Below are 14,730 nucleotides of genomic sequence, written 5' to 3' on the forward strand. Positions count from 1 at the left end.
CTAATTTAAATGTTAATAGTAAGCAACACTTTTTAGTAGTATAGGAATGGAAATAGAAATGTACCTTTCCACTTTAAAGGCTTCTAAACAGAAAGCATAGTATTTTGCTAAGTCAAGTCAGAAGTATAGACTGATACAGTGAATATCTTAATTCACAAAATAACTACTTTAATTACTAAAACAAGATGCGCCTTGTGATTAAAAGTGTACCAATTACTCTTTATCATCTTAGAATGCCCAAAGAAGCTATTAACCTTGTCATCACTTTCACTCAGTAGCAGGAAATCTCACAGATATCAGTGTTGAAAGCACTAGTTATAGAACACTATTCATTTTAACACATTAATTTTAGTTCATACGGTGTTTCCCTGCAACGAATCTTACCATTTATAAAATACAAAACTGTTACCTCTTCCTTTCCAATATTTATCTCTTTTATTTGCTAAATAGCTATTGAGTTACAATTTTGGAGGCAGACTTAATGAATGCTACTCAGATAATCACATCTTAATACCCAACTAGACAGCGGTCTTGCAGAGTTTCTCCATCACAAAAAGTAACAGTGGTTTACAAACACATGCATAGTTTACAGTCAATCAAACTTACCTCAGCAAACCAGCATTCCATAGCCCCCATACATCACAAACACGGACAGCACATTCATTACATAATTCCAGGCAAAGTCTCAAAATCATATTGCAAATCACTTTCGCTTCTCCATCATCACCTACAGCCTCAAACACGACTCACACCTGATCTCTAAATAGACAAAGGCAGAAGAAATCCCAGATAGAAACATTACACTTTTCACACAATTTTCCCTAACTTCTCGCAAACTAGCACACACCCAAAATGCAGCGGTCTGGGGCAGGAGGCAGTCTCGATTGGTGTACACACACACACACTCACACTCACACACACTTATACACACACACACACCCTCCGGTGCGGCTTCTTCGCTGCCATGGGCTTCCTCTGAGTCAAACAGACACAACCCCCGTCTCGCAGCTCCTTCCAGGTCACAGGCGATTGTTACCCTCACGGTCACGCCCACGGACCACGCCCGAGACGCCCTCCACCCCCCCCCCCCCGCCCCCTCGGCCCACTCCCCCATCTGAGTGTCTAGTTACCACGGGCCCAGTTCCAGTTCTCTTTCCTGAATAACCAGGAACGACTTTGACCCGGGTTTTCTCCTTGGCCTCTCCGTTGGGCCCCGTTTTCCTAATGTGACCTCCTGGCCCCGAGCTTCCCAGACTCTCCTTCTCCAGAGCCCCCAGGACTCACTCGCCTAGGAGCCACACGCCAGCCCAGGGTTGGTGGTCTGCGCTTGCGCACTCCCGCGTGCGTCGGAGCTCCCAGGAGCCCCCGGGGCGTCCCATCTGGAACCCGAGATCCCAGCTGCTGCAGCCCAGGTCTGCTTGGGTCTCCGTTCGCGCTTTTCCGTTTTGGGCTACGTTTCTCACAGGCCCCTGGGGGAGCTAATGGACTCCGACCTATGGTTCAATTCACGCCAGCCCTGCGGTCATGATGATCTGTGTGGTGAGTGGAGGGAATGGGCGGTCGGGGTTGCGGAGGGACGCAGGAGGCCCGGAGATTTCCGGTTGCGGGTGCGGGTGGAGGCGGGTGGAGGCAGCTGGCTTCTGCCTATGTGAATCACCTGCTGAGGAAGGTGATGGGAAGGTGTGTGTGTGTGTGTGTGTGCATGATTATGTGGCTGTGTCAGCTTGGGATATAATTATGAGAGTGCATGTCTGTGCGTGTAAGAGAGAGCATGTGTGTTGTGCGTGCCTGTGCGTGCCACGTCCAGAATGTCCGCATGGTAGGGAAGCCTTCATCTTCCCTGATTAGACTCCTGGGACTGTGAGTGGGGTGGGGTGGACCCTTCTATACAACCAGGATTGGCTGTGACTGTGAGGTGCGTTATACTGTGACCAAGTGATGCTGTGACTGGAGACTAATCAGAATTTTCGTAATATAGCTTTCATTACTTTTAGAAGAGTAGAGCTTTATTTTTTAAAAATTCTTTGTTTAAAGTATTACATATATGTCTCCTTTTTCCCCTCCATTGACCTCTCCCCAGCCACCTCCAACCTCCAGCACATGCCTTCACCCCACTAGTGCCTGTGTCTATTGGTTATGCTTACAAGCATGCATACAAGTCCTTTGATTGATCTCTAATCACCACCTCCCTCCCCCTTCGCTTTCCCTCTGAGGTTTGACAGTCTGTTGGATGCTTCTCTGTCTCTGGATCTATTTTCTTCATCAGTTTATGTTGTTCATTATATTCCACAAATGAGTGAGATCATGTGGTATTTATCTTTTTCCACTGGCTTATTTCGATTAGCATAATGCTCTCCAGTTTCATCCGTGTTGTTGCAAATGGTAGGAATTCCTTTTTTTTTTTTTTTTTTTTTAAGTGCAGCACAGTATTCCATTGGGTAGATGTACCATAGTATTTTAATTCACGCATCTGCTGATGGGTACTTAGGCTGTTTCCAAATCTTAGCTATTGTAAATTGTGCTGCTATGAACATAGGGGTGCATATGTCCTTTCTGATTGATATTTCTGATTTCTTGGGACATATTCCTTAAGTGGGATTACTGGGTCAAATGGAAGTTACATTTTTAGTTTTATGAGGTAATGCCATACTGTTTTCCACAGTGGCTACACCAGTCTGCATTCTCACCAGCAGTGCACGAGGGTTCCTTTTTTCTCCCAATCCTCTCCAGCACTTGTTGTTTGTTGATTTGTTGATGATAGCCATTCTGACAGGTATGAGATGGTACCTCATTGTTGTTTTGATTTGCATCTCTCAGATGATTAGTGACTTTGAGCATGTTTTCATATGTCTCTTGGCCTTCTGCATGTCCACTTTTGAGAAGTGTCTATTTAAGTCCTTTGCCCATTTTATTGGATTGTTTATCTTCCTTTTGTTAAGATGTATGAGTTCCCTGTAAATTTTGGAGATTAGGCCCTTATCTGAGATAACATTGGCAAACATGTTCTTCCATATAGTGAGCTCCATTTTCTTTTTATTGATGTTTTCTTTTGCTGTGCACAAGCTTTTTAGTTTGATGTGTAGTCTTGTTTATTTTTTCCTTACTTTCCATTGCCCTAGGAGCTATAGCGTAAAGATATTGCTATGACGTATGTCTGATATTTTACTGCCTGTGGATTCCTCTTAGATTTTTAAGGTTACTTGTCTTACATTTAAGTCCTTTATCCATTTTGAGTTTATTTTTATGTATGGTGTAAGTTGATCTAGTTTTGTTTTTGTTTGCATGTATTTGTCCAATTTTCCCAACACCATTTATTGAAGAGACTGTTTTGACTCCATTGTATGCTCTTGCCTCCTTTGTCAAATATTAATTGAGCTTACTGGCTTGTGTTGATTTCTGGGTTCTCTGTTCTGTTCCACTGGTCTATATGTCTGTTCTTGTGCCGTTACCAGACAGTTTTGAGAACAGGGGCTTTGTAGTATAGCTTGGTATCTGGTATTGTGATCCCTTCAACATTGTTCTTCTTTCTCAAGATTGCTGCAGCTATTCAGGGTCTTTTTATTTTATTTTATTCCAGATAAATTTTTGGAGAATTTGTTCTAGTCTTAGAAGTATGTCATTGGTATTTTATTGAGGATAGCACTGAATTTATAGATTGCTTTGGGTAGTATGGACATTTTAATGATGTTGATTCTACCACATGAACATGGTATATTCTTCCATTTGTTCATGTCTTCCTCTATCTCTTTTTCTTCAGCATCTTTAAATTTTCTGAGTATAGGTCCTTTGTCTCCTTGGTTAAGTTTATTCCTAGGTATCTTAATTTTTTGTTGCAATGGTAAGTGGGATTGCTTTTTAAATTTCTCTTTCTCTTAGTTCATTATTGGTGTACAGAAAAGCCATAGATTTCTGGGTGTTAATTTTGTATCCTGATACATTGCCAAATTCATTTATTACGTCTTATTGTTTTTTGATGGAGTCTTTGAGGTTTTCTATGTATAATATCATGTCTATGAATAAAAAGTTTTACTTCTTCTTTTCCAATTTGGCTGCCTTTTATTTTGTCTTCTTGTCTGATTGCAATGGCTAGTACTTACAGTACTATGTCAAACAGGAGTGGTGAGGGTGGGCATCTCTGTCTTGTTCCCATTCTTAGGGGAAATGGTTTTAGTTTTGTCCATTGAGTATGATGTTGGCTGTGGGTTTGTCATGTATGGCTTTTATTATGTTGAATTTTGATCCTTCTATTCCCACCTTGCTGTGAGTTTTTATCAAGAAAAGGTGTTGGATTTTATTAAATGCTCTTTCTGCATCAATGGATATGATTATATGGTTTTTATCTCTCAGGTTTTTTTTTTTTTTTTTTTTTTTTTTTTTTTTTTTTTAATGTGGTGTATCGCATTTGTTGATGTGCAAATGTTGTACCATCCTTGCTTCCTCGGAATAAATCCCATTTGTTCATGGTGTATGATGTTTTTAATGTAACACTGAACTCAATTTGCTAGAATTTTGTTGAGGGTTTTGGCATCTATGTTCATGAGGGATACTGGTCTATAATTCTCTTTCATTGTGTTGTCTTTTTCTGGTTTTGGATTAGGGTAATGCTTGCTTCATAGAAGGAGCTTGGACTTGCTCCTTCCTCTTGAATTTTTTGGAATAGTCTGAGGAAGATAGGTTTTATTTCTAGGTTTTATATGACTTTAGTTTGTTTGAAGTTTTTTTTTAATTTTTATTTTTTATTACTGCCTCAATTTCCTCCATAATTATAGGCCTATTCAGACTTTTTCCTCCTGATTGAGTTTTGGAAGGTCATATTTTTCTAGGATTATGTCCATTTCTTCTAGGTTGACCAGTTTGTTGGAGTAGAGTTGCTCATAGTTATTATTATTATTATTATTATTATTATTATTATTTTTAAACAATTCTTCATATTTCTGTGGGGTCTATTGTTATTTCACCTCTTTCATTTTTGATTTTGTTTATTTGGGTCTTCTCTCTTTGCTTCTTGGTGAGCCTGGCTAGAGACTCATCAGTCTTGTTTATCCTTTCAAAGAACCAGCTCTTGGTTTAAGTGATTTTTTTGTATTGTTTTTTGTTTTGTTTTGTTTTTTTGTTTTTATGTCATTTATTTCTGCTCTGGTTTTTGTTATTTCCTTCTTTTTCCTCACTCTGGACTTTTCTTGTTGCTCTCTAATTCTTAAGTTTGCAGTGTTAGATGTTTTATTACCGGTTGTTTTGTTTTGTTTTTTGAAGTAGGCCTGGAATGCTATGAACTTTCCTCTCAGGATTGCTTTCACTATGTCCCAAAGATTTTGGATTGTTTTGTTTTCATTGTCGTTTGTATCCAGGATGTTTTTTAAAATTTCTTCTTTGATCTCTTTGATAACCCACTAATTGTTTAATAGCATGTTATTGAGCCTCCAAGTGTTTGAATTTTTGTGATTGTTTTTACTGTAGTTGATTTCTAATTTTATGCCATTGTGATCTGAGGAGATGCTTGATATGATTTCAGTCTTCTTGAATTTGGAGAGATTTTTCTTGTATTCCAATACATGGTCTATCTTTGAAAATGTCCCATTTGCTCTTGAGAAGGATGTATATTCCATAGTTTTGGGATGGAATCTAAGATGTCGTTTAAGTCCATCAGATCTAGTGAGCCATTTAGGATTGAAGTTTCTTGCTACTTTTTTTGTCTAGAGGATTTAATCCAGTGATGTTTATGGGGTAGTAAAGTCTCCTACTATGATTGTGTTGCTGTCATTCTCTTCTCTGATAGCATCCAGAATTTGGTGGGTCAGGGAGCTATAAGCAGGCAGCAGAGAGCTACAGGAGGGGGCAGGGTAGCAAGCTATGAGGGGGGACAGGGAGGCAGAGGGAGCTATAGGAGGGTGGGACAGCAGTCAGAGAGCTATAGGAGGGTAGCAGTGAGCTACTGATGAACTACTGGTGGACAGATTTGTGCACAGGACTACTAGTCTTTAAATGAAAAGACAAAACTTAATAGTGTGTATCATTGTTTTTTTTTTAATTATTATTTTTTGTCACTACCCAGTGGCTTTATTTGCAATTTGAACCATTTAAAGACCAATAGACTTTCTTTTTTAACAATGGTTGTGGTGTTACTTGATGTTTACAATATGACATGTAAAATTCAGATTTACCAACCCTTTACCAGAGATTTATTATTTTTTAAAATTTAATAAATCTTATTGTTCAGATTATTACAATTGTTTCTCCTGTTCTCCCCCATAGCTCCCCTCCACTGGGTCCCCACCCCACCCTCTGCCCTTACCTTTCCCCCACTGTCGTGATCCATAGGTGTATTATTTTTGTCCAGTCTCTTCCTGCACCTCCACACCCTTTCCCCCCTGAGAATTATCAATCCACTCCCTTTCTTTGACCCTGATTCTATATATTATACTCACCAGTCTATTCTGTTCCTGAGATTTTTAATTCACTTGTTGATAGATATGTATTTGTTGTTCATAATTTGTATCTTTACTTTTTCCTTCTTATATCTTTCAGCATTTCATATAATACTGGTTTGGTGGTGATGAACTCTTAGCTTTTTTCTTATCTATGAAGTTCTTTATCTGACCTTTCATTCTGAATGATAACTTTGCTGGGTAGAGTAATCTTGGTTGTAGGTTCTTGCTATTCATCACTTTGAATATTTCTTGCCACTCCCATCTGGCCTGCATTATTTCTGTTGAGAAATCAGCTGACAATCATATAGGCACCCTTGTAGGTAATTAACTGTTTTTCTCTTGCTTTTAATATTCTCATTGTCTTTTGCTCTTGGCATTTTAATTATGATGTGTCTTGGTGTGGTCCTCTTTAGATTCCTTTTGTTTGGGGTTTTGTGCACTTTCTGGACTTGTAAGTCTATTTCTTTCACCAGGTTGGGGAAATTTTCAGTTATTTCTTCAAATAGGTTTTCAGTATCTTGCTCTCTCTCTTCTTCTGGAACCTTGTCTCAGAGGATTTTTACACTATCTTCAACTTTTTGGATTATTATTTTATTTTTTTATCCTTTTCTGGTTGAGTATTCTTTGCTTCTTCATATTTAAATCCTCTAGTGTGCTGTTGGGTCTCTGTATAATATTTTTTATTTCAGTCAGTGTATGTTTAATTTCTAGTTGGTCCTTTTTCATATCCTTGAGGGTATCACTAAATTTATCAGCCTTTTCTAGGAAATTCTTGAAAAACCTTATAACCGTGGTTTTGAACTCTATATCCAGTCATTTGTTTTTCTCCCATTTCCTTAATTTGTGATCTGTTTCTTTGTCTCTGCATTTTCGTTGCTTCCCTGAGTTGGTAGGGTAGCTTTGTGTGCTAGGTGTCCTATATGGCCCAGTGGGTCGGCCTCCCCAGTTACCTGAGGTGGACACTCTTGGCTCACCCCTTTATGGACTGTGTGTACAGCCTTGCTGTAGTTAAGTCTTGATTGTTGTTGTCATCACTGGAAGGAATTAACCTCTAGGTGTCTATGCCAGGAGAACTTCTGTGCTGTAGACAGCCTTATGAGACAAGACTTGCAAAATTGCAAAAGCCTCTGTGCTCAGCTTGGATGGGGCGGAGTTTCAGGGCTGAGCAGACAATCTTGGCTTCCCGTCAGCCCTGCCCTATGAGGACCCAGGGTCTCAGTGTCCCTCAGTAATTGCTGCAAGCACCTCTGAGAGAAAGCTGCCCTCGAGTTTTGCCTGCTGCCAGACAGTCCAGTTTTCCCCAATGAATCTGAATTTCCAGATTCTTGCCCGGAATTGAAGTTCAGTGCAGTCAAGAGCTTCCGGTTCCCTCCAGCTGAAGAAAGCCTGCTGCACACTCAGCAGTCAGTCCTCTCTCTGCGCACTTGCGCACACGCCTCCAGACTTCTGCCTTTCATGGCTCCCCTGAGTTTCCACCTGAAAGTATGGATTCCCCCCCGTAAGAACCTGGGTTCCCAGGGGCTCACCTGGTACTGGGGTTCCATGCAGTCTGGAGCATCCAACTCCCTCCTGCTAGGGAAAGCCAGCGGCACACTCAGCAGTCAGTCCTCTCTGTGTGTATTCACACACACGCATCCAGACTCCTGCCCTCTGAGCCTCCATGTGAGCCTTGGTCCCAACTTCAGAATCACTCTTAATGTGAACTCCCTTGAACCTCTCATTTCATACTTGCTTAGCAGAGCCTGAATCCTAAGTACATCTAAGTCTCTTCGAGCTCTGTCACTACATCTATGTGGCTGAACATGGCTAGTGAAAATCACTAACCTTAATGACAGATTTATATGTTTATAATTTACTAGCATCCTGGTGCACGAAATTTGTACATGGGGAGGGTCCCCTCAGCCTAGGCCACACCCTCTCCAATCCAGGACCCCCTCAGGGGATGTCAGACTGCTAGTTTAGGCCTAATCCTGGGGATTGGACCTAAACCAGCAGTCGGATGTCCTCTCACAATCCAGGGCCGCTGGCTCCTAACTACTCACTTGCTTGCCTCCCTGAGTGCCCCTAACTGCCCCCTGCCAGCCTGATCACCCCTAACCACCTCTACCTGCTGGCCTGATCACTCCCAACTGCCCCCCCTGCCATTCTGGTTGCCCATAACTGCCTCCCCCCTGCTGGCCTGGTCACCCCTCACAGCCCCCCTAAATGCCTGGTCACCCCCCCAACTGTCCTCTACAAATATAAACAGAAACGGCTGCTGTCAGAGAGCAAGCAGAAGGCTTGGCTCTGCTCCATGTTACAAAGTTTCAATTGTAGAAGGTAAATAAATTTCAGATACCAGGGCTTTCACTTGGGTCGCCTGTGGGTGTGGCTGGCCTGCAATCTACCACAGGCCTCTCACTCAGGCCGCCCCACACCCCAAGGGAACCCCACCCTGATCTGGGACGCCCTTCAGGGCAAACCAGCTGGCCCCCACCCATGCACAAGGCTTCTATCCTATCTAATAAAAAAGTAATATGCAGATTGACCATCACTCCAACACACAAGATCAAGATAGCTGCCCCTATGTGGTCAAAGATCCTGCCCCTATGTGGACACAAAATGGCCAGCAGGGGAGGGCAGTTGGGAGGCACCAGGCCTCCAAGGGAGGGCAGTTGGCAGCGATCAACACTGCAGGGGAGAGGGAAGGGCAGTTAGGAGTGACCAGGCTGGCAGAGGAGGGAAGTTGGGGGAAAACAGGCTGGCAGGGAGCAGTTAGATATAAATTAGGCTGGCATGGGAGTGGTTAGGGTGATCAGGCTGGCAGGCAGAAGCAGTTTGGGGCAATCAGGAAGGCAGGCAGGTGAGCAGTTGGGAGCCAGCAATCTGAATTGTGAGAGGGATGTCCAACTGCCCATTTAGGCCCGATCCACTGGGATCTGGCCTAAACAGGCAGTCAGACATCCCTTGAGGTGTGCCAGATTGGAGAGGGTGCAAGCTGGGCTGAGGGGCACCCCCTCACCCCCGTGCATGAATTTAGTGCATCAGGCCTCTAGTATTACTATAGCAATGAACACTCATGAAAATACATCATTTCACACACACACACACACACACACACACACACACACACACACAATTTGTCCCATTAGTCTCAGAAGTCAGATTGCTGAGTCAAAATAAAAAGTGCATTTGTAATTTTGATAGATGCTTATCAAATTATCCTCCACAGAAGGTGGCGTATTTACTAGATACCGGCAGTGTATGAGAGTACTTGTTTGATAGACACTTGTTTGTCGCCATATTTTATTCTTTACACCTATGTTCCATCTTCGCCTCCTATTTCTTTTTACAGCAGACTCTTGAGCATTTCTTGCATTGCTGCTTTGGTGGTAATAAACTCCCTTAGTCCATTTTGTCTGTGAAGATCCTGATTTCACCCTCAATTTTTATTGATAGCATTGCTGGGTACAGCATTCTAGGATTTAGACCCTTTCTTTTCATGATTTTGTATATTTCATTTCATTCCGTTCTGGCCTGATGTGCTTCTGTTGTGAAATCAGTCATTAGTCTGATGGGGGATCCTTTGTAGGTAACTTTCTGTCTCTCTGGCTGCTTTTAAGATTCTTACTTTGTTGGTAGTATTTGCCAATTTAATTATAATGTGCCTTGGTGTCGGTCTTTTGGGGTTCATTTGTTTGGGACTCTGTGAGCTTCTTGGACTTGTGTGAGTTTTTTTTTCTTTCCTATATCAGGGAAGTTTTCTGTTATTATTTCTTCAAACAGGTTTTCTATTCCTTGCTCAGTTTCCTCTCCTCTTGCACTCCTATTATGCGGATGTTGTTTTGTTTCATGTTGTCCCAGGTTCCCTTTGGCTCTCCTCATGTTTTTTAAGTTTTTTGTTTCCTAGATGCTGTTTTGCTTGGGTATTTTTTCCTACCCTTGTCTTCTAGCTTACTGATGTGGTCCTATTCTTCTTCTGGGCTACTATTGATTCTTTCTATTGAGTTCTTTATAGCAGTGATGTCATTTTTCATTTCTTCTTGGTTCTTCCTCATTTCCTCTTGGTTTTTACACATATTGTTGAATTTGTCTTCCATTATTTTCAGTGACCTTATGACCATTTCTTTCTCTGACATATTGCTTGCCTCCATTTTATTAACTTCCTTTTCTGGTGATGCCTCTTTTTCTTTCATATGTGGGCTGTTTCTTTGTTTTCCCATGATCTCTCTGGGCGTCTGGTTATGTAGCTCTCTCTCTCTCCTCCATTGATTTAAAGGCACAAAATACAACACAACAAGGCACAGTGCACAAGGCACTGAACACAAATGTATTCACGTTACTAATAACCCCAAATAAAGGTGACCACCAGAGAAAAGAGAATTAGGGGTTAAGAAAAAAAACAGAGTGGAAAAATGATATTGAGAAAAGGAAAAAAAGTAAGAGAAAAGAAAGAGAGTAAAAAAGAAGGGAGCAGGGGAACTATTTATATGGGGAGAAAACTCAAATAGAACAATCACTAGTTCCCAAAAATGCAAATAACAAATAGCCAGAGAAGAATGCAAAGTACAAACAACAACTAATAACAAACAAGGAGAGGAAAAACAGAATAAAACTAACAAAAACAAAAAACACACAAAAAATGAGAAACAGTTTCACAAACAAGCACACACACACACAAAAAAAAACAACAACAACCAATCTAATCAACAATCAAGCAAACATTAACAATAGGAGAGAGAGAAAGCAGAGCAAGATAAGATAAAAAACCTAGAACAAAAAAGAAAACAACAAAAAAACAAAGAAAGGGAAGTGAGAAATTTGGATTGTGAAGAAAGAGAAGAGGGCAGTGTACATGGACTTAGAGCAGGGGGTCATAAATTAGATATATAAGTAGAATGAATATTTAACGGTAAAAAGAAGGAATAGGGAAAACTAAAGCAGGAATAGGGAAAAGAGTGTTGGCATAAAGGTAAAGTTGAGATATATTAAAATGATGCTAAAGGAAAAATGAATATAGAATGTAGAATACTAATTTCAAAATAAAATAAAATGACACTTAAAAAAATAAAAGGTAAAATAATATTAGTAATAATACTGATTAAAAATAAAATATAATAAAAAGGTAAAAATTGAGAGAGAAAAAGAAAAAAAATTAGTTTCTTAAGTAAAAGATGGAAAAATAAAAATATGAGTAATGAAGTTCATTCACTTCCTCTACTGGTCTGTTTGGCATGCCTGTTTCCTATAGGAAGTCAGGACAGTATTGAAGTTCCCTGCTTTCCACTGTTCCTCAGTGTTGTAAGCCACAGTCCGATAAGTCCACTCTAGTCAGTATTTAGATTTTGTTTTTCCTGTCTCACTAAATACAGGTTTGGGAGAATGGACTGCCCCAGAGCTGGTTCTCTAATTGTTATTCCCCACTCTGATTCCCAGGTTCCACAGAAACAACTTTTCCCTGCAGTCTCTTAGAGTGTCTTCAATTGGGTGATCCTATGTACTGGGCTTAGTAATCAAAAGTAAGGATTTAAAGAGAAAAAAAGAGCCAGAGGAAGTGCGTGAACTCTCAATTTTTACCCTATGGCACTGCGTGCGAGTCTTTGTGCAGCCTTTTTTTCCCCTGGCACTAAGCAGCCGGCACACTGGTAAATTTTCAGGTGGCTTTTTGCGCCCAGTCCATCTATGGTTTGATTTTTACAATTCCCTCTGACAGCAGCCCTGTGGATCCTCTTCCACATTTGCAGATCACACTAGCCTCAATGGCCACGGGATTTTGTGGGGCGCAGACTTCCCCGGAACCTCTGGCTCCCATTTGCATGTTTTTCTCTCTCCTGCCTGGATCACAGACCTCACCTTTTCCTAGGTGAAATGTGACCTTTCTCTGAGAAGGTGCAGAGCTGATCTGAGTCTGCAAATTCGCACTACTTGATATCTGGTGTTCCTAACTTCACAGCTAGTCCCTGGGTGTTGATAACAGCCACTCTCCCCTTCAAGATGGCGCAGTCTCCACGGTAGAGCCCATCACTCTAGAAGAGATTTCAGCAGCACTGGAGGCTGCCCAGTGAGGGGAGCCTGGTCCACAGTCCCTAACAGTCTCTTGAAGTATAGCTGTCCCTCACCCACAAATATACACTCCCCATACGTCTGCACACTCTATTTTCGTTCTCTCACTCACATACTATCATGCAGTCTGCCTTCCTGTCAGCAGCCATCTTCCTATAAACGTCAGTACTTGTTTCCTTATATCCCAATCAGCAAAGCATTTTGTCAAAACATTGTTGTTGTTGTTTTTTTTTTGTTTTTTGTTTTTTTTTTTTTACCAATTTAATAAGGGAGAAATGGCATGTTGGTAGACTTTTCATTGCTAATTCCTGCGTTATTGTTGAGTATTTTTTTTTATTTTTATTTTTTTACACAGAGAAGAAGGGAGAGAGACAGGGAGTTAGAAACATTATCAGCTGCCTCCTGCACACCTCCCACTGGGGACGCGCCCACAACCATGGCACATGCCCCTGACCGGAACCGAACCTGGGACCCTTCAGTCCACAGGCCAATCAATGCACTATCCACTGAGCAAAACCAGCTTCAGTGAGTATTTTTCTTTTTATAAGAGCCTTTTATATTTATTTTTCTTTTTTTTCTTTTTTTTTTTTTAATATATTTTATTGATTTTTTTTTACCCCCTCCCTCCCTCCCACACATCCCCTCCCTCCCCAGAGTTTTGTGTCCATTGGTTGCACTTATATGCATGTATACAAGTCCTTCGGTTGATCTATTATCTCCCCCAGATCTTCCTCCCGTCCCCACTGTAACTTGACAGTCTACTTGTTGATATACTGTCTCTATATCTATCTTATGGTTCACCAGTTTATAATGTTCTTTATTATCCACAAATGAGTGAGGTCATGTGGTGTTTCTCTTTCATTGATTGGCTTATTTCACTCAGCATGATGTTCTCCAATTCCATCCAGGATGCTGCAAATGATGAGAAATCCTTCTTTTTTATGGCAGCATAGTATTCCATTGTGTAGATGTACCATAGTTTTTGGATCCAATCATCTGCTGACGGACACTTAGGCTGTTTCCAAATTCTGGCTATTGTAGATTGTGCTGCTATGAACATAGGGGTGCATATATCCTTTCTGATTGGTGTTTCAAGTTTCTTGGGATATATTCCTAGAAGTGGGATTACTGGGTCAAATGGGAGTTCCATTTTCAGTTTTTTGAGGAAACTCCACACTGTTCTCCACAGTGGTTGCACCAGTCTACATTCCCACCAGCAGTGCGCGAGGGTTCCTTTTTCTCCGCAACCTCGCCAACACTTGTCGTTTGTTGATTTGTTGATGTTGGCCATTCTGACAGGTGTGAGATGGTACCGCATTGTTGTTTTGATTTGCATCTCTCGGATAATTAGTGACTTTGAGCATGTTTTCATGTGCTTTTTGGCCTTCCTTCTGTCTTCTTTTGAAAATATTCTATTTAGGTCCATTGCCCATTTTTTAATTGGATCATTCATCTTCCTTTTATTTAGTTGTATAAGCTGTTTGTAGATGTTGGAGATTAAACCTTTATCAGTGGTAACATTTGCAAATATGTTCTCCCACACAGTGGGCTTTCTTGTTGTTTTGTTGATGGTTTCTTTTGCTGTAAAAAAGCTTTTTATTTTGATGTAGTCCCATTTGTTTATTTTCTCTTTAGCTTCCATTGCACTAGGGGTAGTATCAGTGAAGAAGTTTTTTTGGCATACGTCTGAGATTTTGTTGCCTGTGGATGCTTCAAGTATTTTTATGGTTTCCCGTCTGATGTTTAAGTCCTGTATCCATTTTGAGTTTATTTTTGTGTATGGTGTAAGTTGGTGATCTAGTTTCATTCTTTTGCATGTATCTGTCCAATTTTCCCAACACCATTTATTGAAGAGACTGTCTTGACTCCATTGTATATTAGTGCCTCCTTTGTCAAATATTAATTGAGCATAGTGATTTGGGTTGATATCTGGGTTCTCGATTTGATTCCATTGATCTATATGTCTGTTTTTGTGCCAGTACCAGGCTGTTTTGAGAACAGTGGCTTTGTAATACAGTTTGAAGTCTGGTATTGAGATACCTCCTACTTTACTCTTCTTTCTCAGGATTGCTGTGGCTATTCGGGGTCTTTTATTGTTCCAAATGAACTTTTGGAGAGTTCTTTCTAGGTCAGTGAAATATGCCGTTGGTATTTTAATGGGGAGTGCATTGAACTTATAGATTGCTTTAGGAAGTATGGACATTTTGATGATGTTGATTCTACCAATCCATGAACATGGTATGTTCTTCCATCTGTTTAC

General features: G+C 40.8%; 2 protein-coding genes across 7 annotated transcripts in view; one reads left to right on the plus strand and one right to left on the minus strand.

Annotated features, from left to right (window-relative positions):
• Positions 1–1,379, minus strand: part of ZNF382 (zinc finger protein 382) — a gene marked incomplete at its 5' end in the record, with an annotated part of 51,092 nt that extends 49,713 nt beyond the window's left edge. For 2 of the 5 annotated variants that reach the window (XM_084905205.1, XM_084905204.1), the window contains one exon: positions 1,131–1,331. Coding sequence is in view for 3 of the 5 variants with exons in the window: in XM_084905203.1 (XP_084761329.1) it covers positions 1,285–1,379 (95 nt within the window). Of the gene's footprint in view, positions 1–606; positions 760–1,130 lie in introns of all 5 variants that reach the window. The other 3 variants (XM_084905203.1, XM_084905206.1, XM_084905202.1) reach the window with 2 other exon arrangements.
• Positions 1,380–1,435: 56 nt separating this feature from the next.
• Positions 1,436–14,730, plus strand: part of ZNF566 (zinc finger protein 566) — a 148,576-nt gene continuing 135,281 nt past the window's right edge. For both annotated transcript variants that reach the window (XM_084905224.1, XM_084905220.1), the window contains exon 1: positions 1,436–1,539. Coding sequence is in view for 1 of the 2 variants with exons in the window: in XM_084905220.1 (XP_084761346.1) it covers positions 1,525–1,539 (15 nt within the window). In the remaining variant the exon portion in view is untranslated. The remainder of the gene's footprint in view (positions 1,540–14,730) is intronic.

The sequence above is a fragment of the Pipistrellus hanaki genome (genome assembly GCF_964339955.1).
Source record: "Pipistrellus hanaki genome assembly, chromosome: 15".
Taxonomy (NCBI): domain Eukaryota; kingdom Metazoa; phylum Chordata; class Mammalia; order Chiroptera; family Vespertilionidae; genus Pipistrellus; species Pipistrellus hanaki.